Source organism: Talpa occidentalis, unplaced genomic scaffold, assembly GCF_014898055.3.
Source record: "Talpa occidentalis isolate TD23 unplaced genomic scaffold, MPIMG_talOcc4v2.1 talOcc4.14, whole genome shotgun sequence".
NCBI classification, from domain to species: Eukaryota; Metazoa; Chordata; class Mammalia; order Eulipotyphla; family Talpidae; genus Talpa; species Talpa occidentalis.
Window position 1 is genome coordinate 89,502,539 of NW_023601433.1, and position 24,430 is coordinate 89,526,968.

Genomic DNA, 24,430 nt, shown 5'->3' on the forward strand with positions numbered 1-24,430 from the left:
GGCCGACAGCCCCTGGGGGCCACGCGCCCCTCGGCTGCCTTTGCCTCCCGGCTCTCTCAGAGTGAGGCCTCGCGCCAGGGCCCCAGCGCCCTCTCTTCCTGCTCCTCCTCCAGACTGAGCTGGGGCTCGGCTTCCCTCTCTGCCAGCCCCGGGGCCCCCCTGGGCTGGGCTGCGGCCCCCCGGGTGCTGTGAGACACCTGCTCGATGCCAGGGCCCACCGCCCTCGTCCCCACTGAACCCCAGATGTCTCCAGGAGTTTCCCGAGTGACCCCGCAGCAAAGTCGCCCCTTATTTTCAGAACCGCTGGCCAAGGCCTGTGTGTAGCTGAGCCAGAGGCTGACCAGGCCTGCGATCCCCTCTGGGCTCCACTGGACATGGGCAAACTCGACGCTGGCCCCGTCCACCCCGACACTGACCCCCAAGGCAGCCACACTGGCCACGCGGCACAGGCGCCCGCGCCTTGCCTGTGCCATCTCGCGGCCTGTGGTCCCTGCGGCCCGGCACGGCCTCGCGCCCGGAAGTCGCAGATGCTGGCGTTTGGCTTCTTTGCTCAGGGTTGGAGGGGCCTGAGGCCCCTGAGAGAGGACGGGGTTCTCCCCAAGACGGCCCTCCCGGGCTCCGCGGGAGAAGCGCCTGCGCGCAGAGCAGTTACTGCCGGAGATCGCAGGCCACGCGGTGTAATTGCAGCAGAGGGTGCTGGGGCTGGTTGGGGAGAGGCGCTGAAGTCCACCCGCTATCAAGGTGCCTTTGTCTCCGAGCACAGCAGCAGTGGCCCTGTTTCCCAGAGGGGCGCCGTGTCTGGTGGGGGTTAATAAATCACAAACGGGAGAACACTCCAAATGCTGGGGTGGCTTGTGTCCCAAGTCGGGGGAAGGCCAGGCAGACCCCTGGGGTAACCCCCACCGGCCCTGGGCAGGGGACTGGGCGGGTGTCTGATACCTGGAAGCATGGAATACCCCCTTCCCTGGCGTGCCCCCCATTTTCCCCAGAACCGTGCTGATGCCCATTTTTTCACATTTCCGCTGGGAGAAGGGTCAGAAATCCCCAGCGTCGCCAGGTGTTTCTGGGAGGCAGAAGCCCCCGTCGCTGAGAACCCCGAAGTTCATGTTCTTCTCCAGAGCCAGCTGGACGGTGGGCGGCCAGGATGTGGAGGGAAGCCTGCTGGGGGAGGTCCTGCCTCGGCGGGGCCTTGGGGAGCATGCTGCCCTGGTTCAGAGAGAAGTGGGTGAAAATGGAGGAGCTGGCGCAGCTAGAGAGGGGGTGCAGGGAACCTGGTGACCAGTGACCCCGAACACGGCCTCGGGCAGAGAACAGGGCGCTGAGGCTTCTCTGGAAAGCCCTCCTGACAGCCCAGTTGTTTGGCTGCAGCTCCACAGGCAGCTTTGATCTGTTCACCAGAGCCCAGGAGGGATTAGGGCAGCCTCTGGAGCGGAGCGGCGTGCCCTTCCGCACGTGCTGGGTGGGCGTGCCCAGTGGGCAGAGGGGAGGCAGAGGGACAGAGCAGAGAGGACTCCCAGACTCACTCTCCACAGATAGAGTCTCCTGGACAGGTTTGAAAGCTCAGGCCAAGGAGCCAGGCTGCTTAGACTTGCCGACTTAGCAATGGGACCGCGTTAGCCCCCTGGGCCCTGAGGGGTGCCCCAGCCATGGACGTACAGGCCCAAGGGGGAACTTGAGGTAGGGCAGCCTTCAGGCAGCAAGGAGCTGCTGGTTGTCCTACAACCGATGTCGGTGATGGGCACAGGGGAACCTGCGCAGGGCATCGGCCCCACCTGGGTTCTTCTGAGGTGGGCCAATGAGCAAATTAACATCAGACAAATTAGTGGGAGAAAAGTTGGCTCACACTAACGTGGTTGTAAATTCTAAATAATGGAACAAACTGGAGGTGTTTGCCCTGCATTTAGACCTCGGGCATGAGGGCCAAGAGGGGAGACGTCACGTGGCAGACAAGGTGACCTCATCGTCACTCTGAGAGTACAGGTGGCGCTCTCAGGTGGAGAAGACATGTTCACCGGGGAACCACACCCTCCTGCCGGCACCCCAGCCACATCCTTCTGAGTCTGAAAAAGGGGGAGCAGCGATTGCTTCCCCAATGAAGAAAAAGGCCAAAGGAGAAAAGCCTCACTGCTCTCACCTTAACGTAACCTGCATTCTGAGCCACCATGATAGACCTTCCCGTGGCCCCACGTGGGCAGGAAAGTGGGGAAATGAGGGATGTTCCTTCCTGCCTCTGGGCTGACCTCCAGCCCTGGTAGGCAGCCCCCACCTGGCTGCAGTCCTAGCCAGTGTTTCCCCACCCCAGTGCCCTGAGGGTCAGGCTGCTGAGCGTCTTCTGCTGCCAGGTGGGCCAGTTCCTCCCGAGTGCTCAGAGATGCTGGAAACACAGATTCTCCCCAGATGTTGCAAATGCCTCCTGTCGGTCATGATCTTTTCAAATACTGTGGGCAAAATAAAATCCATTTCAGCACGAGTGAGCCCTTGGCCATGCCTCCTAGATCACCCCCTTTCTTTTGACCTGATCGATGATAGGTTTCACCCCGTGAAAGATTTTAAAATACGTTTATATGAGCAAATGTATCATTTTTTAAAAAATTGCGTTCAGACATGGAGCCATAATTAGAGAACGTTTTCTACATGCACACCAGAGAAAGTCACCCACTTTTTTCCTCTCAGTACTGAAGCTTTCTCATCTCCCTAAATCTGGATCACAGCCACCTGAGTGGTGTGAGGTAGGGATGGGATTTTATCCTTTTCCCGAAAGGTCAGTGGATTCTCCCAGCTCCATTAATTACAGTCTGCCTTGGCCTCAGGGTTTTGGGGGTCACTTTTGGCGCATCCTGAATTTCTGTCTGGACATGGGTTTATTTATTATTCCATTGTGCTGTTTTCCTCCTCATGTACCGGTGCCACGCAATTGAGTAATAGACAGACCTGCTTGCCAGCATCCTGTTACGTTCAACTGGGTGAATCTGTCTCTCAACATTGCCCCAGTCCTCACACATGTGTCACGTGGGGCTGATGCCCGGAGTGGGTCGTCCCAGCCACACGGGCACCAGCACACCCACCCGGTTCCCCAGTCGCTCTGGATCCAGTCAGTTCCAAGGTGCCCACGAGTAATCCCACTTTTGTCTTTTTCTTCCTTGCAGTGATAGAGGGCCGTGGCGTCACGGACAGCATGCAGAGATTGTCCTCGCTGCCCCCATACCTGCCAGTGAGCTACCACGTCCTCCGAGCGGAGACCTCCTTCTTCCTGAAGGAGACCAGCCAAGACCCCCAGCGCAACTGCAGCCTGCAGACCAGGGTGGAGTCCTTCTTCACCTACAGGGCCCAGCGGCCCCCCATCCTCAACGCCACCCTTGGGCCCTTCTCCGTGGAGAAGGCAGTGCCTCTGGACTTGATGGCCACTTCCAACTTTCTCGGCCCGACAGACACGTTTCCTCTCAACTGGCGGCTGCGCGCCCACATCCTACAGGACAAGGTCTACCTGAGCCGGCCCCGCGTGCAGGTGCTGTTCCACCTGGTGGGCCGGGACTGGGCCGAGCGCGGTGCCAACGGGGAGGCGCTGCCCTGCCTGCGGCTCTTCGCCTTCCGGGAGACCCGCGAGGTGCGGGCCAGCTGCCGGCTGCAGGGGGCGCTGGGGCTGTGCGTGGCCGAGCTGGAGCTGCTGGCCGCCTGGTTCGGGCCCCCGACGGTGGTGGCGGGCCGGCGGAAGGCGGGGGTCCCGCCCGAGGGCAGCCCCGTGGAGCTCTACTACAGCCTGCAGCCGGGGGACGCGCGGGGGGGCTGCGGCGCAGGGGGTGTCAGGAAGGGCAACGCCATCCGCCCGGGCAGGGGCGGCCTGGAGGATGCCACGGGCCAGCTGCAGAGGATCGGCCCCATCGGCCTGTTCCGGGGCCAGGACAGCGCCCTGCTGAGCGAGCTGCACTTGGACAGCAATGTGGCCATCCGGCTGCCCACCAGGCCCGTCAAGCAAGGGGACGTGGTCACTGCCTACGTCACCATCGCCAGCAACTCCTCTGTGGACCTCTTCATCTTGAGGTAGGCTCTCGACCCGGTGGCCTCGGCTGGCCTGGCATGAACGTGGCACGTGGGGGGAAGCGTGGGGTGGAGGGGGCAGGCTCCGGAGCCCAGGGGAGCAAGAGTAGGCTAGTCCCCTCCTCAGAGCCTGAGTCCTGGGGTGTTCGCCGGCTTTGCTTTGCTCAGGACGCCCAGGCGCTGGTGCGTGCTGACGAGGCTGCTCAGGGAGGAGACGTAGCTGTCGGGAGCCTCCCGGGGCATGTGATGGCGCCAGGGGGCCGGCTCCTTTCCCTTCCGTGTGGCGGCTCACGTGCTGCGGGGAAGACGGGCGAGTGGGCGGTGAGTCCGGCTCGGCAGTGAGGAGGGTCTCCCGGCAGCACTACAAAACCTAAAGTCAAGCAGCAGAGGAGCCGAGCCGTCAGGTGCCCAGCTCGGAGACTCGTGACAGGGTGGTGGTGCTAAAGTCTGGTGCCGGGGTGTCTGCTATCTGGGGTGCCCAGGCCTGGGGGACCCGGGGGCAAGTCCCCTCCAAACCTGCCCCAGAGCTTCATGATAATGAAAACGTGTGTGACTGAGGCTGATTTCAAGGGCGAGAGGCCGAAAGCCAGGTCTCGTTCCCATTCGTGAGCAGGGCTTGGTTCTGAGGCAGCGAGGACGTGGTTTTCTTTGAAGAGTAAAAAAGTAACGACCCCATGTTGAGTGAGTTGCTGGGGAAATGGTGCCGAGGGGAATCACAGCTGCTCCACGTGCTTTGTTCGGGCTGAGCGTTTGCGCGTGGCTTGAGGTGGGTCTTCGGAGAGGTCTGGGTCGTGCGCGTGCAGCGACTGGAGGTGTCCCCCGCGTCTCCGCCCTCCGGGCCGCGCCGTGCCCTCCGCCTGTCTGGTCGTCATGATCATCCTCATTTTTCTTTTCTGAGTGGACTGATTTTACCGACTCCTCCTCCTTTGCCCTGGTTCTGGGACTGGACAGGAGGCCTTTATGCTGTCGTACTCAGCGAGGTCATGGTCCTACCTGTTTGGTTTTTTTTAAGATTTATTTATTTATGCACACAAGAGCTGGGGTGCAGGCCAGAGCTGAGGAGGGGGGGTGAGAGGACTCCCCAGAGACAGAGTGGGGAGCAGAACAGGCGGAGCCACTGAAATACGCTGCTGAGGGGACCAGGGGGAGACAGGAGAGTCTGCGGCGCCCTGTGGGTAGCTCCCTGGCCGGGGATTGCGCTCATGATGCAGAGGCTGCCGATAGCTTCACAGTGCTGTGCTTAACCCCGTGTGGCACCAGGGAGTCCCCAAATCCTACCTGTTCCCTGCGGTGTGAAGTGGGCCTTCTGGGACATTCCGTCGTGGGTCACAGTCCGCCGCTGGCCACCGGGTACCTGCCGCCGACATTGTGGTAAGGACACCGGCCACTTTTAAGTGCCATGACCGTACCCGGGTGCCAGGACATGGACATCTAGAGGAGGGCAGCCAAAGAGCTCTAGTTCCAGAGTCCTCGCGGTCTCCATCTGCGTCCAGCCTTAACAGGGAGCGGGCTCCGAGCGGCCAGGGTGGGCCTGACCGAGGTGCCGGCCCCGCCACCCAGGGACGGGTCTCCCACGCAGGAGGCCTGAGAGCTGGCCCCGGGTTGGGGGGGGCTGCCTTGTGCATTGTCGCCACCCGGAAGGCGCGGTGCGGGGCTCAGGGGTTCCTGCACCCACCGGCCCTGGCTCTGACCCGTGGCTCTTCTGGTTGTGCGGCAGGCAAGTCCCTGGCTCCGTGCGCCTCAGTTTCCCCGCCTGTAAGGCAGCGGTGATGGCCGCACCTCCCGTCACAGGCTGTGGGGACCCCGTGGGCTAAGGCTGGTTCGGGAGGTGCTCGCAGCCGCATCTGGCTCCGAAAAGCCTCGCGTGAGAGCTGCGCGCTGCTGAGAGAGCTGTTTCCAAGCAGCCATCAGAACTTCAATAAGCACTGAATTCTGTCTCAGCGGGAAAAGGCGTCGTGCCTCGTATGAAACAACAGCCACCGGGTTTATCCTCAAAGCAGTATTGATTCTCACTTCTCTGTGATTTTGTTTAAAGAGCAATTTTTTTTTTATAACAAGAGCTTTTGGAACACAGAGGGTAGTAGCAGCATGTTCCGGGGTGTGAGACACCCAGATGAAAGGGTGTCGCCTGCTTCCAGCAACAATGGAAAACAGCCAGCCCGGCGAGGAAATGAGCAGAAGACCCGAAGAGGCGCGTCCCTGAAGGCGGCGGTCGGAGGCCGCGCGCACGGGAGCAGGCGCCCGTCCTCCCTCGTCGCGAGGAGATGCCGATCGGAGCCGAGTGGGGCCTCCCTCCGTGTCAGAAAGCCCCTCCGCGGGGTGGCGTGGCGCTTCCTTTAAAAACCGAAACTAGAAATAACCGAGAGCCCAGCGAAGCCACTGTAGGTATTTGCTTGAGAAACATGGAAACGCTGACTCGGACGGCGGCTCTGCGGCCCGCAGTGGACCCACGCTGGCCAGGACGGCGTCAGCCTCGGTGCCCGGGTGGGCGCGTGGGTGCAGAGCGAGAGCGAGGGAATACCACTCAGCTCTAAAAAACACGCGCTCTGCCGCGGCACGGATGAGATTTGCCGTGATTACGTCAAGCCGAGTGGGAAAGTGAACTCTGGCTGCTGGCTGGCGGTTCTCAGCCGCGGGCTATAAATCATGCTAACAAAGCACGACACAAATAACTCACAGGCTCTGGAAAGTAGACTGGTTATGGGGGGCCGTCAGGGAAAGGGGTGAGCGGAGAGGGCAGAGGGCCGAGTTAATATGGGAGTTAGAATCTGGCGGCGGGCCTCCCTGGTGGTGCAGGCGGCTGAGTGCAGCGCTGTGAAGCTGCCCGCAGCCTCTGCAGCGCAGGTGCATCCCGGCTGGCCAGCGAGGGTCCCACATGGCGCACCAGACCTCTCCTGGCTCCCTGCTTCTCCCCAAGAACTGGGGTACAGGCCAGAGGTGTGGGGGGTGAGAGGACTCCCCATAGACAGGGTGGGGAGCAGAAGAGGTGGATCTACTGAAACACACTGCTGAGGGGAGCAGCGGGGAGACAGGAGAGGTCTGGGGTGCCTGTGGGTAGCTCCCTGCAGTGGCTGTGGGTAGCTTCATAGATTGTGTCTTAGCCCCTTGCGCCACCAGGGAGGCCCTGAGGTGGTTTTAGAGGCCTAGTTTAGAAAATAAAAAATAAAACAATTACCAACATAAACAGCACATAACCGAATCTATTTTTGCAAAAACTGCAAGTATGTCAGTCCCCTGGGTGGAGACCCCGCCCCTTGGCATGTGGCTAAGCACGGAATAAAGTCGCGGAGAACATTTACAGAATTAAAGCAAGCCCAGCCCTTGGCACCAGGCGTGTATCTTCAATTAAGGGTTGTTTTCCACTGATGTTTCCTCCGTGGCTGACGGGGATGTCCCGAAACAATTACCGAGAGCTCCCCCCCCCCGCCCAGGTTAGCCACCCACGCGCCTCCTCCGGCATTTCAAGATCCCCTGCCGACCCGGGCTGTCGCAAACGCGCCGCGGCCACTCCACGTGCCCGTGAGGGCCTGAGACACCCGGGACATCACCCCCGACCCGCCGCGACTGCTGCCTCAGAGCCCCACAGTAGACTGAGTTTGGGGGATCCTCTCTGCGGTGACGCCATCCGCCCCCAACCGCGATTACGAGTGGGTGGTGCTGTCCGGGCCTGCGCGCCTCAGAGCGGGGAACCGGGAGATCGGGGCCGGTCGTGTCTGAAGCCCCTGAAGTTGGTTCTCGGGAAGCCTGACGCCCCTCGTCGTGGAAACACGTAACTCGCAGGAGTGCAGGGGATCTGTTCTCCCGCCGCTGAGACTCGGGTGGGCATTAGGCCTGCTGGGGGCCAGAGCCCCTCCCGGCAAGGGAGCGAGGCCCCCCCAGCGCTCGCACAGCAGCACCCTGTCCCTGGGCCTCGTCCTGGAGGACACGGTCGGCTCCGCCGGCCGCTAGGCCAGGACGCTGCTGCTTGGGCCGCCTGCGCCTGGAGGACGCGCGGGTCGTCCTTGGCCTCCAGCCACGCGACGCCAGGGGCCCCTCTCTCCCCTGCGGGCCGTCCTGGCTCCAAGCAGCGGGGTGAGGGGCGGCCCCGGTTCCCCCGGTGGTTGGGGGTGCGTGAACACATCCTTCCTGATAGACACCGTGGGCCGTGCTCGGGGACACCCAGCGCACGGGGGTCCACAGCAGCGTGTTCCTAACACCCCGTCCTGGAAGACCCCAGGCGTCCACTGGTGGAAAGTGACGAAGGGGGATAAGGTCCCCGACATGGGAAAGCGTGCGGCCACTGTGAGTAAGTGCCATGGCCTGGGTGGACCTGGAAAGCGGGGTGCTCGGTGGGGGGCCAGGCCCGAGACCCCTCTCGGGGGCTGCAGGTAATGGCTGCCTGGGCCGGGAGGATGCCAGCGCTGAGGCAGACTGGGGGTCACCAGGAGCCGGGAAGACAGGTGGCTAGTGGGGAATGCTATGGGGGTGTTTTGGGGGTGATGAAAATGCGCCAGAAATTAAATCGTGGTGACAGTTACACAACTTTATGGATATGCTCAACCCCACGGACACGAGACTTAAAGTAATGAACCAAGAAGATGCTCCAGAAATGTCATGGGCGTGAAGACGGTGACTGGAGTGGGGGACAGGGTGGCAGAGATGGGGAGTGAGTGGGAGGCAGAGACAGTCCTCTGAGGCTTTCCCCACCAAGGTGCCCACCCCTAGCCGCGTCCTCAGATCCCCCCAGAATGCCCCTGCCGGTCACACTCGGTGTCTGCTGGGCACTGACCCACCCTTGGAAGCACTGCTGCCTCTCCGCCTCGGGAGGAGGCCAGCGCAGGCCGGCCAGCTGCCAGCCCAGGCACCGGTTGAGGCACAAACCCAAACACCACATCCAAGAGCTGGGGCTCGGGAGGGGATCCTTCTGAGAGTCGGGGAGCCCCAGGAGGCGACTTGAGAGCCCCCATCCCAACCAGCCAACCCCCCAATGTGCCGTCGTGGGCATAACTTCTGCTGCCACTCCCCTCCACGCTACGGCCGTCTGGGGCCCCGGCAGCAGCCCCTGGCCAGCTCCCACCGGCCACTGCCGCACCGGAGCCCACACAGGCCCTGGCTGGCCGGTTTGGAAGGGACACTGGAAGCGCTTAGTAGAAGTGCCCCATCACAGAGGTGACGTCGGGACGGCTGGCCGTCACTGTGGGCCCAGGGTGTCGGGGGGCTGCAGGGTGTAGCCCCCAAGCAGAAGGTACGTCAACTTCCTGGGATTCCAGACCACATGGCCCCAAATGTGGCAGCTGGAGAGAGTGGAAATGGACTCAGCTCTGGAAGCCGGAGACCCGACAGCAAGGAGCTGCAGGGCCCAGCGCCCTCAGGAGGCTCCAGAAGAGGCCCCGCCCCGGCCACCGCTACGCCCGGGCGAGTGTCCACGTCCACCCGGCTCTGTCCGTCTCGGCTCTGCGTGTCTCCTCAGGGAGCCAGCAGTGGTTTTGAGCCCACACGAATCCAGAATGAACCATCTTGAGACCCCGAGCTAGTTACATCTGCAAAGATGTAACTCCTTCCCGATGGACTCACATCCGGAGGTTCTGGGTGGACCCAGGCGGTGGGGACACACTCCTCCACCCACCCCCGGAGCCTGACCCCTGTTTCTTTGACACTGCACCGTCCCCACAGCAGCCCAGCAGGTCCCCGTGGCGGGGGGCGCACGTGTGCTCGGGCCGGGCTGTGGGGCGCGTGGTCCTCGGCTGGGGAGTCCAGGCCCGCACCCTCCCATCCAGTCCCCTCGTTACTGCACTCAGCCTGCGCGCCTGTGTTCATAATTAATTTCAGGGAGTCTTTTTTTTCTGGTCCCTTTTATGTCCGAGGATATGAAAATCCCTCCAAGGCGTTGTCCAGACGCCTGGCTGGCCCTGGGCAATTGTTGGCTCTTCGTTGGGCGTCCATCCCAGGGTCAAGTGGGGGCCCCCGGGCTCCCCAGGCTGCTGCTCAAGAGGGGGCTCTAAAACAGAATCGAGTTTGCATTGACTGCAAATTTGGAGCTAACTCAGAAAATTCTGGAAACTCATTTTCCCACACTCTGTCTAAAATTCGTTTCCCCTGTTGAATGTCTCCAAAGGAAAGGTTTGTTTTCATTTTCCTCAACTTGTCATTTTAAATGTATTCTTCTGGAACAGAGAAAAGGAACAATTTTCTTTCTGCTTGGGAAGAAATAATGTTTCCTGCCCAGGGCCCCTCCCAGCTCCCCACAGCACATTTGGGTTGCCAAGCAGCCCGGCTCCGGTGAAACATCTGAGAGCGATTTCAGCGTCAGGGGCGCCGTTTCAGCATAACGTGGGCTGGGGCGCCGCGCGCCGGCAAGGGAGCAGGGCCTCTGGCCCGGGCCTGCCTCCTCCGTCCACGTTCTTCAGCCCACTTACGACGTCACCTGAGGCTTCGAGCCCCCGGTTCACTGCCGCGTCGGTTGCACACACATCAGCACGCGGCAGAGGCCCACGGCCCCGCAGCGGGTCTACCTGGCGTCCGGGACCAGGAGCACCGGCCCCGGCCCTCGGCCACGGTGCTTGGGGGCCGGTCTGCTGCTGCCCAGCTCGGACCTGTCCTTGCCCCGGGTCCGAAGCCGCAGAAGCCGGGGCGCTTGTCTTGCATCCGCAGCAGCTGAATGAACACCGTGGGGTGGGGAGCCTGGCATGAGCTCCTGCGTGCACCCCCATCTAAAGCCGTTCTCGGGCTTGCCTTGCTGCTCACTCCCCTCCCTGCCTTCCGGGGCAGCAGGCAGGGCCGCTGCCCCTCCTCCCGGGTCGTGTGCTCTGCGGGCAGCTGGGCTCCGTCCCCTGGCCGCATCCACGTGTGATGCGCTGAGAGGTGGCTGCGGGAGGTGGGGCGTCCCGGGAAACAGGAGCATGTGGGTGGGGCAGGAGGGAGGCGGCTGTGGGTCAGCGCAGGAGCTCCTTCCCCGCAGCAGCTTCCCCCCTGCCCACGACTGGCACCTGCTGCCCCTTCTCTCTCCTCCACTTGACCTTGCCCTGCTCCTAACAGCAGCGTCGGCCCCCAAGAGTCAAGAAGCAGAAGCAACCAAAGTCCGTCAGCAGATGGATAGATGGGCTCCGTGTGGCTTAGACACACGTGGAATATCATTCACCCCTGAAAAGGGGAGAATTCTGACATACACTGTGCACGGATGACCCTTGAGTCCTCCGCCGACTGGAAATGCCAGCACAGGTGACCCCTGCGGCGTGAGTCTGCTTCCATGACGTTCGGAATCAGAAACAGCGGGCAGAGGGGGGCGAGCAGCGCCCCAGGTGAGTGTGCCTGGACGCGCTCACTGATGGGCACAGCGCTTCAGCTTCGCGAGGTGACTGAGTGGTGGAGATGGGGGAGCTGGTGGCCGCAGGATATGACCGTATTGACTACCCTGAGCTGGGCGGCTGAAATGGCAAAGTCATGCTGCTCTTTACCACAGTAAAGCCACGGCCCCCATAGCTGGGTCTGGCCAGGTGTCCATCCCGACCCACAAACTGTGACCAGCACGTGTGAATGTGCCTATTCTGCAGGCCCGCAGAGCTGGACGCGGGCATCGGATCCCCCCAGATGCGCTGGCCGCAGCGCGGCAGGGGGACGGAGCAGGGGCAGAGGCGCAGGCACCGTGGACGGGCTTGTGCCCCAGGTGGAGAGAGCCGTGCATCACGCTCAGCGCGGGCGGGGACCCAGCGCACTTGGGACCCTGGCCGGCGCGTCTGTGCTTCGCGCCCGCGGCAGGGCCTGGGGGCTCGGTGCGAAGGGATTGCATTGTGTGCTTGGCACGTCGTCGGCATTTGATAAATAGCAGCGTCACAGCCCTGTGCTCCCGTCCCGGAGGGCCAGCTCCAGCTCGGGGTCAGGTCAGCCGAGCTTCTTCACGGCAGGGCCAGCACACGCCCTCCGGGGGACTTGGCAGGATCCGGGCACGTTTTCAGTGATCACTCCGGGGAGGGAGTTTCCACTGGTGTGTGGTGGCCGGAGCGCAGGGGTGAGGCTGGGCATCCTACAGCGCTCGGGCAGGCCCTCCCCACAAAACGCTGCCGGTCAGCGTGCCGAGGCTGAGGGAGCCCGCGGAGACAGGCCCGGAGACAGGCTGTGGGGGGAACCGCCCGCCGTGGCCGCTGGTCTGCCAGTGGCCGGAGACGCCCGCGAGCAGGTGGGGCGCTGTCCGCAGGACCACGGCAGCCCTGCGGGACCACGGGCCAGGGCCACACCTCGAATCGCCCCTCCCGCCGCGGGTGGCTGATAACCGAGGCCAGTTTCCTGCTGGCCACAGGGCGAGGGCTAATCCAGTTAGTCTGTACTTCGTGATAAGTGGCGCGGGATGTCTCCTGGCAGTAAACCCGGTTAGAAGGAAAGGCTCTGATCACATCAGCGTCCCGCCCAGCAGGCGGCCGGGCTCTCACGAGGACCGGAAGGTTCTCAGTCACATGCCGGCGTTAGCTGCTCACGAGCCCTTCCGGAAGCAGCTCTCGGCCATGATGGGCTCAGCGTGTCCCCAGTGGGAGCCAGACACGGGGTCCAGCCACAGAGACCCGGAGCGCCACCCTGACACCCACCATGCCACCCCGACACCCGACCATGACAGCTGCTTTGGAGCAGGCGACAGGGCCCAGCCTCTGGCCCGGGGCAGGCACACCTGGACCCTCTGTGACCACTCAGCTACCAGGTCTCTGAAGGGCTCAGAGCCTCTCTCTTCCCCCCACATCCCTAATCCCCTGCTGGGGAGACGGCCTGCCCAGCGCCCGCCTCTGCGGGGGATAATGTCCCGAGGTAGGAAGAGACACTTTCACGCCTTCCTGCCCACCACGGGCCATCTGCCTCTCTGCTGCCCTGGCCCCGCCTGAGTCCTCCGCTGACCGGAAACGTCAGCCGTGGCCCAGGGTCTTCTCGAGCCGGCCTGACCTCCTGGGTCCCCAGGAGCTGGGCCTCTTGGCTCCTGGAGAAAGAGAGCAAAGCCCTTCACTTTTGAATTGCACCAAACAATTAGGAATGCATTTCCGAAAAGTCAGAAAACGCTCCCCTGAGCTGACAGCCGAGGGAGACAGCAGCGGGGGGCACGGCACGGGTCTGTGCGGGTGGCCCGAGGCATCCTTGAAAGGCCTGAGAATTTGGAAACCAGAAAGCAGTGGCCGCTCTGCCCGGGCCCTGGGTGAGAGGGGACGCGGGTCTCAGGGTGCCCAGTGCCTGGGGGGATGGCAGAGTAGGGGTGGGGAGGAGGGGTCTGGCGCTGGGCTCCAAACCCCCCCTGCCCCCCTGGGCTTCTGGAACTTCCTGTGCCATGTGAGGGGACATAGCAGACCTGGGGGGGATGCTCTGGCCAGCGGAGTTCAGACAGCGTGGGCTCTGCTGATTCGGGGTCCCTTGACGTGTGTGTGTGCCTGCCCCACCTGGAGCCACCCGCCCGCAGACCCCTGCACGCCAGAGTCACTGGCACAGTCAGTCTCCGGTCAGTGGGCGTGAGGTAGAGCCGGGAACGCCACCTTCCCACAAGCCCCCTTGTTAGGGGTTTAACCCCACTCCCCTGTAGGAGCCCTGAGCCAGCCGCGGGTGTCATCAGTCAGCGGGGCGGGGTGCAGCCGGAGCAGCCCAGCTCCCCGGGCACAGAGCAGGACACCCGTGAAGCTGCGTCGGGAACCAGCTCTGCCCGCCCAGTGACCCCGGACCCCAGAGCTAAGATGACATGATCCAAGAGACGCCCCGAGTGTACCCCAGCTCCCAGAGCTGAGATGACGCGCTCCGAGAGACGCCCCGGGTGTACCCCAGCGCCCATTGCTGAGATGATGCTCCGAGAGATGCCCCCGTGTCACTGCGCACCGGCAGGACGCAGCGCGCGGGTGTCATGGCTGCTCCGGGGACCCCACTCTGAGAACCGCTTGCTTCCACCACGAGCTCTGGAGGCTGGCGGGATGGGAACAGCAGCCAGGGAGGCCCGGGAGGCCCAGGCGCTCACAGTAGGGTCTTCCTGTCACCGGACAGGGAGTCAGCAGGGGTATCCCCGGCCCGTGCCCCCCGCCAGCCCCGCAGGGTGAGCTGGGAGCAACCAGGCGCTGTGCTCTGCTCCCGCCTGAGGCCGCCCCCGGTGGTGAGCGGGCAGGGCCACATCCCTGCTGCCCTCTGAGACGCCCCCTCGCCCGGGAGCATCTGACGGGGGACCCCAGCTGGCTGGTGCCAGGCACTTGGCTTCCTGCAGCAGCAAAGGCATCTGGGGCCGTGGCTTCTGGCTTCTTCCTTATGAACGTGATGAGGTTGTGGGAGAAATTACCCGAACGTGATGTTAGTATCTGAAAAGCAAGACAAATATCCAACCGAGCCGCTAATACAGTTAAAAAAAAAAAACTATTGCACACTGGACGGCAGGCACCCAGCTTCTCCTGAGCACCCCGACACGCCGGCAATGCCAAGCCAGCTGTTGTGCCCGACGGGCATGGTGCCCAGCTATCCCCGGCAGGAGCGCACTCAGCGCCCCCAGCCTCCGTGCGCCTGGCCCTGGCCCCTGGCCCTGCCCCCCACCAGCGACCTTCCTGCCTGCTCTGGCCTCGCGAGGCGCTGGCTGTGAGCCCGTCAGCTCCTGCTGAAATCTGTATCCAAAGCGAGCTTCCCGCAGGGGACACTGGGCCTGAGATTCAGCGCCCCACCCCCTGTACCCGCCTGAGACCGGTGAGCCCCTTGTCGGGTAGCTCTCCCAGCAGCGTCAGTGTGGTCAGTGCAGACGCTCAGCAGGTATTTGGGAACCAACGGTGTCCCCCACGTGAACAAGCTGTGTCCCAAGTCAGTTCCGCGCAGCCTGGTTCAGCTGCCCAGTCTTGGGGGCTTCTGGGGAGACTCGTCTTGGGCCTAAGTCTTTGCATCTGGAGGGGGGAACCTGGGCGCCAAGATCTGAGGGTGCTCCCCCGCCACACACCTGCGGCCACCTTACCTGGAGGTGACCGTTCTGCTCGCACTGCAGTGACTTCTTGCTGCGGCAGCGACTCTTGCCAGCGTGTTTTCGGTTGAACCTAACCTGGCAAATCCGGGGGCGGGTCATTCTCCAGCAGCACTGCCCTGCACCCTCCCAGGGGTCACGGCCCCAAAACAGAGCAGGGGAGGGGACACCTGGACGCGCCGAGACTGAAGACACCCGGTGGCCAATGCTGCTGTCTCCACGACACGCTGGGCCTGAAACCTGGGGGAGATGTTTCTGGAACAGTCGGGGGAGTCGTCTCACAGGGCTGAACTCACCACCGGAGGAGAAGTTCCTGGTCCTCAGGTGGGTGGGGAGGAGGCAGCACAGCCCGGCTGCTCACCCTCAAACAGAGCGGGAAACCGGCTTTATTCCCGGGCCCGGGGGCTCACCCAGCTCATCTGTAATGAGGGAGAGACGGAGACAGAGAAGCAGACGGACAGAGGCACAGAGAGAGACAGACAGAAGCAAAGGCATCCATGGCAAATTTCCAAATCCATTTAGGTGGAAGTTAGGCACTTACCCTAATTTTAATTTTTCCATCGTTTAAAAAATCAGAGAAAAGCTGGAACTAAAAACCGGCATCTGAAGCCTACGTAATGCGAGTAAATCAGAGTCCCCTGGGACACCCCTGAGGATCAACTGTCTTTAAAAACCTGCCCTGGGACGCGACGAGCACGGGAGGCTGAGGCGGCACCCCCGCCCTTCAGCCCTGCCCCTCACTCTCGGGCCAGAGCCTCGCCGCTCCCTTTCCCAGGAAAGCTCGTTCCTACCTCAGGGCCTTTGCACCTGCTCCTGCTGCTCCTGCGAGGCTCTTTCTTCTGCTTCCTTCACAGAGTGGGTCCCTCTTGTGACCCAGGACTCGGTTCCTCCTTGTTAGCACCCCTCCCTGCCTCATGGGCGCTCCCCTCCCAGCCTCTGCATTCCCTCTGCCACCTTCCCTGTCACTTGTCACCTCGCACCACCCTGTCCCGTTGCTGTCATGGCACGGGCCTCGCACACCCTGAGCCTCTCCAGGTCTCCTTCCCCGGACAAGAGCCCAGACACCCTGAATGAAGACACTGGCGGGCTGTCGGGTCTGGCCCAGGCTGACCTTGTGACCACATGGCATCCCAAGGGGCCACTTTACTCAGCAAAGACACGCTGGTCCCTGCAGGCAGCAGGCCAGGCACTACGTGAATTTCCAGCCATGGCTGCATCTGCAGTTACCAACAGTCACAGTCGCTTAAGGGGGCTGGTGGGGCTGACGCAGACAGAGCCTCAGCTCCTGGCTTTCCAGTCGGGCGGCTGCCATCCAGAAGGAAACCACCGGACTCTGCCTGGACGGAGCTTCTTTCCGGCTTGTGCAGAGGAAGCCTGGCCCCCACCCAGCGCCCCGCCTGGACAGCCCTGGGGCCTCCCTCTGGCCCGGCCACCGTGCACCCGGGTGTGGTTCCTGCAGTGAATTCTGGGAGGATCTCCATTCAGAGTGCAGTTACGACCCGAAGAATTCAGCAAGAAATTATATTTCCCAATCCAACAAAGATAGGAGGGTCTAGGGGTAAGAAATTGAAAACTTGGGCAGAGGATTGAAGGCCGTTACACGGGCCTGGCCCTCCCTGGAGGGAAATCGCAGCCGCCGGGGGCATGACTCAAGGCAGCCCTGAGATCCCGGCCTGCAGGAGCCAGGCCAGATCCTGAGGTGCGGCCACCTGTCCTGGCAGCGTCCTCCTGAATTTTGAACCATTGCCAACCAAGCAGGCAACTGGCTCGTTGCTATAGAGATTGCCGACTTTCTTTTTTTTTCTTGCATCAAGTTAAAGAAAATAGGCTTGAAAACATCCCTACAACTCTTTCCTTTGTCTCCAGATTAGGGGCATCTAATTGAAACACGCAGGAACGTGAGCCCCAAACCCGATCCAACAAAGAATAGGGTCACAGGAGGGGCCTGTGGTTGACTGGGCCCAGCGGAGGGTGAGCTTCGGTGCCGAGCCGCCCTCTGGCCCCTGCTGCCTTTCTCTGGGGCCCTTCAGAGCCCTGGGTAAGCCCCAGCAGAGCCGCCTGTCTGAGGGGGCGGGTCTTGTGATTTCGGGGGCCTCAGTGCTGGGGTGCCCTCATCCAGCAGAAGCTCTGCGGAGGCGGCGTGTCTGTGGTTCTGGAGGTCCCTGCGGCCGCTGGGAGCCCTCTGGCTGGGGAGACAGCCCCCAGCGGTGCTGCGGGTCTCCAGGAGGAGCGGCGGCTCCGGTCCTGGCACTCGCCGAAAAGTCTGAGTGGAATAAGAATGAAGCCTCCATAGTGGAGTCCGTGGCGATGAAACAGCCCCCCACCCCCGAGGACTGTACACTGGCTTCCAGAATGTTCTGTCTTCAAGCACAGCCAAGCCCCTGTCTGGGGAACATGAAAGGAGAGACCACAGAACACTGGCGAGCCCAGTAATTGAGTCGTAATGAATGTGTGATGATTAATCTCTTCATCTTCAAGCTGCCGTGGCTTTCTGGCGCGGCCGTTCCCTGTCCCTGCGTCTCCTCCCCAACGGCTGCGAAAGTGGGAAACAAAGCAAGGTGTGGACCTGCTCGTGGGCCTGGGCCGATCATTCCCGCTGGGCTCTGTGAGGTGTCCCTGCCCGCCAGACTCGGCCCCGCCGGGGAAAGCGCCGCCCGTCCAGGAGAAACACACACCGGGTGGACACCAGGACCCCTCGCCAGCCCCGCTGCGCAGGTGAAGGTCTGAAGGTCTGGCCCCCACCCCGGCCGGGAGGAACCGGCAGGTGGCCGGCCTTTGGGGTCAGCCGGCGGGCACGCGGCGGGCTGCAGGACCCCGCCAGCAGCAGCCAGCACCCTGTCTTCCCCAAGAAAGCCCAGACTGACTCTGGGGACCCCACACTTAGGAACAGGGCATCTGCTCCATTGCTGCAAGGGCACTGCTATTCCTCCCCGGCCGCCGCGTCCCCCGCTCTGCAGCAGAGGCCACGGCCGGCCTGTCCCCATGCAGGAGGGCGCTTCGTGAGCCCCGTGGACGCCCAGGTCCTGGGCTTCGTCCCGGCCTCTCAGCGTCCCGCCATCGAGGGAGACTCATCAAGTGTGCACTGCCCAGGCAGCGGTCAGGCCCCCCCAGCTGCACCCGGCCTGCTCGGAAGTGGGTGTGCAGAGATGGCCCCTCCTGACGCGGTGGCACCCGGTGACTCCACAGCTTAACTCTGGGGGCGGGTGACGTCGCCTTTTTCTAATATGTGGCTCCACGGCTGCGGGGATGACGTATGCATGAGGTCAGCCTCCAGGACCCAGGAGAGTGCACACCCATGCTGCCCCAGGCCCTTCAGATGACCTCCGGACCCCAGGCCATAGTGGATGGGGGACACTTCCCTCAGAAGTGACGCCAGGAAGCGCCGCTGGGAAAGGAAGAGCAGAGGCCTGTTGGCTGGTGAGCGGGGACCACACAGAGCTGGGCTGGTAAGCGCCGCAGGGAAAAGCCTCCCTCCTCGGCAGCGCTGGCCTGCTCCCGCGGTGTGAATGCTCCGCCCCAGCAAGCTGCCACCTGACTCTTAAAATTCTTGAAAACTTACTACGTGGGTCTCGCCAGCAGGTGGGATGCATAGATGCTAAACAAAACAAAAATAGACTTTGCACTGTAAGACCAGGAGGGAAGTTAGCAGAGGGGAGGAGGAGGCGGAGGGCGTGGTGAAAGACAGGCTGTGGACTTAATATGGTGTAGACGCACGTGCTGATTCTCGGTGATGTACACCTGGCACTTCGAAGGCTCTGTTTCTTCAATAAAAAATAATTAAAAAGCATACTAATGTCGTCTTACCAAGATCACCAACATGCCCAGTTTCTGAAAGGAGCAGCCTGCTGAGCATTAGAGTTGGTAAAATTAAGGCTTCTTTGTTTGGTCCTTACTGATAAAACGTACTCAAGTTGTTTTTACAAGGCTTGACTGAAGACAAAACAACTGCTAGGTGATTCATCAAGAATTTATTGTGTGTTAGACTCTAAATGCTTCCTGGGGATCGTGCTGTCTCCCTCAGTCCCCACAAAGACCCTGTGAAGTGGGGGGTGATGGTGATGATGATGGTGGTGACAACGTTCAATGGCAGCAACAGCCGCAGCAGCATCCTCATGTTGCAGAGGAAACGAATGTACTGGAGGTGAAGTAACTGTTCTTAAATCAGTTGCTAGTAACTGAGGGAGCTGGCATTTGAACCCCAGGGATATCGCCACTCGACTAAGAAGGTGTAATAGTAGCCTCCCCCAAATAAGCCACCCTGGAAATGAGGGGTGTGGAGCAGCACGCGTGTCTCCCACTCGCTGGTGTTTGCTTCTGCAGTCTGTGCTGTGCTCAGCGGGGCGGTTCTTCTGACTGGGCCTACTCGTGCCTGAGAGCAGCTGGGTCAGCAAGGCTCTCTGCTTCCGGCAGTTGTCTGGAATGAGGCAGGCAAGGGTCTTGTGTCTCATCAGACAAGCCAGCCTCGGCGTGTCCTCATGGCCATCCTGGGGCTCCAAGAAAGAGCGAAGGGAGGCCTAGCCGGCGAGTCAGTCAGCCTTGCTTCTTCTACCTCTCCTGGCCACAAGGAGTCACAAGACCACCCACATTCCAGGAATGCAGAGATGGATGTTAGCGCTTGTGGGAGGAGCTTTGGCCCTTGTGGGAGGATGTTGTTACAGGGAAGGGAAGAATCACGGCCGTTTTTGCAGCCTGCTACAAGGCATCATCCGAACCTGAAATTTTACTCCTGGCGTGTTCTTTATGAAGCAAATCATCAAAATATAGCTTAGGACCTGACTTAGCATCTGCTGACTTGAAAAATGTTTGTGAAAGGGGGTGGGGAGCTCACACAATATTTAAAATTTGAGATATTTTATTTAGATGATTAATTTTATTTTATAATCTGGGTTTCTGTTTCTTCTTAAAAATCAAAAGATCTGAAATTGAGTCCCTCCTATAGCTGCCTTGGGGACTTTTTTCTGTACTCTGCCATAGTCCCCACCACTCTTTACAGTACCACCACCCACATGAACCTTCCTCACACTTAATGATTTTCTTGACTCCTGGAAGTATTTTGTTTACAAAATCTACGTCAGTATTTCAGTAGCTGTGTAGGCTTCATCAAGTTAATTGTGTTAACCTACTCCTCTGCAAGAAACAAGTAGACCAGATAGCTTCTTATTAGTCTGTGCTTTGGGTCTGTCTCAGTTTATTAGGATGACTTCTCCATTTGGACTGAAGCCAAGACGAAACCTCATTCTTGTTTGATGTTATCACTGTTCCATTATGGGTGAAGTCATAATCATTTTCCAATACATAATATGTGAGTGCAAGGTCTTATCTGGGCTGGGCTGTGTTTATTACAGCATACAAGATAATAATGCTGTAACTAATCCCAGTATCTGAAAAGTAGCAGCGACTGTATGACAGGTGACTTCGGAGCTATGCAGCCAGTGAAGTTCGTCAAGCTGCCACTTGCTGGTGAAGTGACTGGAAGCTTCCATGTGGAAATTCTGTGCTAGAAGCTCCATTTCACATCCAGAAACAGAAGGGAGGCAATTTCCTGGAAAATGGAGTCAAGTTTGATACTCAGTGGACTCCAGAAACTTCCAGTGAAATAGCCACGATGCCTATGAAGAGTTGGGGATCCCAGCCTGGCAGGGCAGGAATGTGGGTCCCAAATTTACTGACAGTAGGCCCAGGGCATGGAGGAGGGCTGGCCGGCGTGAGGATGGGGCTCGGGCAGACGTGTACGGCTTTCGTGCATCCTTGCCCGAGTGGGTAGTGAGCACTCGGAAGTGGCTATTGCGATGGAGGAACTCAAAAGTGAAGATTATTTGATTTTAGTAGATTTCCTTTTAAACCCCGCTGTGATTGGCATGTCGGGCGCCATATTGGAAAGCACAGGCCCTTCAGGAGACGCTTGGCCTCAAGCCCTGATTCTGAACGCCCAGTTTCAGAATCAACAGCAGAGTGAGCCCAACTGCTTATACTGTTGAGTCTCAGCAGGAACAAGCCCTTGACATCAGGCAGCTTCTTGGAGCTCATCCGCCCGCCCTAGTGGCTAAGGGCTGACCGCCCGGGGTGGGTGCGTGAGGATTAAAGGCTGGTAAATGCCCTCCGCTCAGGTAGATCGTTCTTTCCAAAGTATGATAATCCCACCGCTGGCGCCGCACCAAACCTTACCTACCACTTGGACACGCTTCTGTTTTGCTAATTATAATTTGTTTTAATGTGGATGAGAAATGCATCATTAACTTGCTGCACTATTGATGCTGTTGATGAGCGTTGAGGCTGCGTTTCTCTAAACATCGGTGATACCGAAGTCGTGGACACAGGGACACTCACCAGCCCTGAGAGGGTCCTCGGACACCGACCTCACAAGCCAGTCAGGAAATATCTGGAGTTTAAGAAACGCTGTTGGGGTTGCTGGTGCTTTTTTGTGCTCTGGTGATTGTGAGTTTCCTTTTTTTTTTTTTAACAGATGCACATGTCTTAAAACATAAAATCGTGTCCCTCAAACCTTTGTGCAGCTGAGTGAACTACTTTCTCTTTTCTTGTTTCATTTGGCTTCTCTTGTTTTTATTTGGAAGTAAGCCGAAAGCATGAATATTCATGATGCTGTTAAACAAGATTTTTATTGAAAACAAAAATGGATCCAAAGTTTTTCATTTGTGGCTTTCTAGTCAGATTGTGAAAGCCCCTTTGAAAGATCAGTATCAGAGATTTGGGTTATTTGCACTTTACTTTTGCTAAAAATGTAGATTTCTGGATACTAACTTGTACATCCCCTTTAGAGATAAAAGGCAAAAAAAGTGCATTTATCGGCCTCCGCTTCCTGCCCTGGGCACCAGGGGAACGCAGGCTGCCGTGGGGAAGGGAGGGGAGATATTTTCTCTAGTTGTCTTAAGCGCAGGAGGAAGACAAGACACAGACTTGGGAGGCTAAAATCGGGCCTTTGATTGCTCCCAGGCTCTCCGGGCTTTCGGATTCCTAGAAAATTGATCCTCTTCATCCTTTTTAATTTGTGCGGTTCTCTGGCGACTGCCCTGTGCGGGGACGAGCGCTGCCTATTTTGTGAGGCTGATTAATCCACGCGTTACTCCTCCTCGCGTTCCGGCGGCTCAGAACGGCCCATTTTTCATCAGCCCTATTGTTACTTGACAGAAAATAAATATACCATCAAAAATGCATTGCAGTGCCGACTGGAATACGAAGGGGAGTGGGCACCCCGCTTTGGGCTTGTGCAAACAGTGCTGATTGATGAGGAGAGAATTCCCAGGACAATCTTTACGATCAAACAAGTTTACGCTTGATTGGTGGAGTGAGTGAGGGGCTTCGGGCCATAAATCATTAATTTATTCATTCCTTGAGTTCATAAATACTTGCTGAGCACCTACTAAGTGCAATCACGTGTGGGTGAGGCCGACGTGAGCAAAACAGACCACGGGCGTTTCACGGGCAGACGGTCATAGCAGGGCGTGGAGGGCGACGAGCAAAATTCAGGCGAGAGGAAAAGGGCTTACGTGGTTTTTAACAGGTCTTGCGTGCAGAGAAGATCAGAAAAAGCCAGGGGCTCCCCCCGGTGCTCCCGAGGCCGGGCCTTTTCCTCAAACGGAGCCCATGGCTTGTTTAGCATCACGGGACCCTCCGCTTTGTTTTGAATTGTATCATCTTTTGTTCAAGGAACACTGGGCTCCAATATTGCGTGTGATTTAGGGGGACAGGGTCCCACCTCACCCCTCTACCACGGTCCCTGGGCCTCCCCCTGTGCCCCCCCCCACTGGGGACCTCAGATCTGCCGTTGGTTCTGGGGTTTGTGTGGGAAACTTCCATTTTTATCAAGTGAAGCATTTGTTTCACTCATAATGTAACCAGGTTTTATGTAAGCTGAGGAGTAAAAAAATAGCAAATTGTTGTAAAAAATAATATTAAGTAAATTATAAGTTTTAGTGAATTAGGCACTTAGTATCATAGACATTTAAGTACTAAGTTCCAGAACTTTCCGTGTGTGGCTCCTGGCGACAGGGACACCCTGTGGCTGCTCCAGGGAGCAGGGCCTGAGTCCGCTGCCCGGAGGGACAGCCGCAGACGGGCCTGCCCCACTAGGCCTGTGGCCCTTCACCCACACGAAGCCAGTCCTGCCCGGGAGCCGCCTGCGTGGCGTCCCCCGCATGGGTCAGCCGGCTCACCGGGCTCCGGTCTCTGTCCAGGCTGCGCCTCCTGGAGACTCCCTCTGTGGGGTCTCCGGCGCGGGGTCTCTGTGCAGGGCAGGGCGTCACGGCAGCCACCGTGGAAGCAGCCGGTTCAGAGCCAGCGGGAAGGTTGATCTGCCTTGGCCTTTGCGTATTTTTTCTCACTGAGATCAGCGCGGAAGTAGAAGCGATAACGGATTTTCCCTGTGAACCTGGAAGGTGCCTGCGAAACCCCGAGGCTCGCGGCCACACAGAACAGTGACGGAAATACGCGCCGCTCCTCCCGCCCGGCTCCCTGCCGGCCCCGCCGCGCGGTGGACTCCGGCTGCCTCGGGCGCCGAGTTCTTCCTTGGGAGCCGCAGGAAATGCCGCTGGCGGCCTGTGTGGCCTGAGCAGACTCCTGGGTTCTCTGGCACCCACATGCCTCCAGGAACGTAGACCTCGCCCAGCTCCGGAGGCTGAGGTGGCCGCCTCTCAGCCCCCCGAACTCCAGAGGTTTGTTTCGCCCGTGCTGATGGGCCGGGCCCGCCTGGGCCGCTCTCATCAAGCCTCTCGTGGCTTGTGGTGACGTCGGTTGAAGTTGTCTGAGACCCCCACTAGGCTGGGCATCCAGGGGTTCACCCAGATGGGGGAGCTCAGCTGGCGGGGTGTCTCCAGTGTGGCCCTGCTGGCAGCCGACTTCCCTCAGGTCAAGCACCCCAAGTCCCTCTTGGGCCTTGTCTTGGCGTCCCCACGCCTCCTTGCCGCTCCTTGTCGGTTATAAGCTCTCCCCACCCCGAAGAGTGGGGAGGTGACACGAACCCTCCCACTTGGTGAAGGGGTTCCCCCAAATCAGGGCCGTATCTTCAACCTCTCAGGGCTGCTGTTAGGAAACCCCCTCACCGCTCATTGATTCACGAGTGGACAGAGGTTCCAGCTGCATCTCTGGGAAGAAACATCTCTTCCTTCTGGGGGGAGGGAGGGTCATTATGTCCCAACTGTTGGCACCTCGAGTCCAGCCGCCGTCTGTGCCCTCCCCCCAAGGATGAAGCCGCATGGATGGCAGCAGAGCTGAGAGGAGGAAGGACGTAGGCCCTGGTGACTCCCCGAGCCTCCGGGGTGCCCAGTCCTGGGGCACGACCTCCGGGGCAGGGACACGGATGCTCTTCAGTGGCCACGCCAACCTGCGCGGGCTCGGGCGCTCTCATCTTGGCAAACACACCTTGATGGTGAGGGGAGAGGGTCAGCCCTTCCCGGAAAGTCGCTGCAGCCCCCAGCTGCCGTCTCCACTGCCTGGGTGGTCCCCGCAGCCGGGGGACTA

General features: G+C 60.0%; 1 protein-coding gene across 1 annotated transcript in view; it reads left to right on the plus strand.

Annotated features, from left to right (window-relative positions):
• TMEM132C (transmembrane protein 132C) overlaps nt 1-24,430 on the plus strand; it is a 177,045-nt gene that overhangs the window by 61,511 nt on the left and 91,104 nt on the right. The window contains exon 2 of the mRNA XM_037509872.2: nt 3,147-4,038. Coding sequence (XP_037365769.1) covers nt 3,147-4,038 — 892 coding nt within the window. The remainder of the gene's footprint in view (nt 1-3,146; nt 4,039-24,430) is intronic.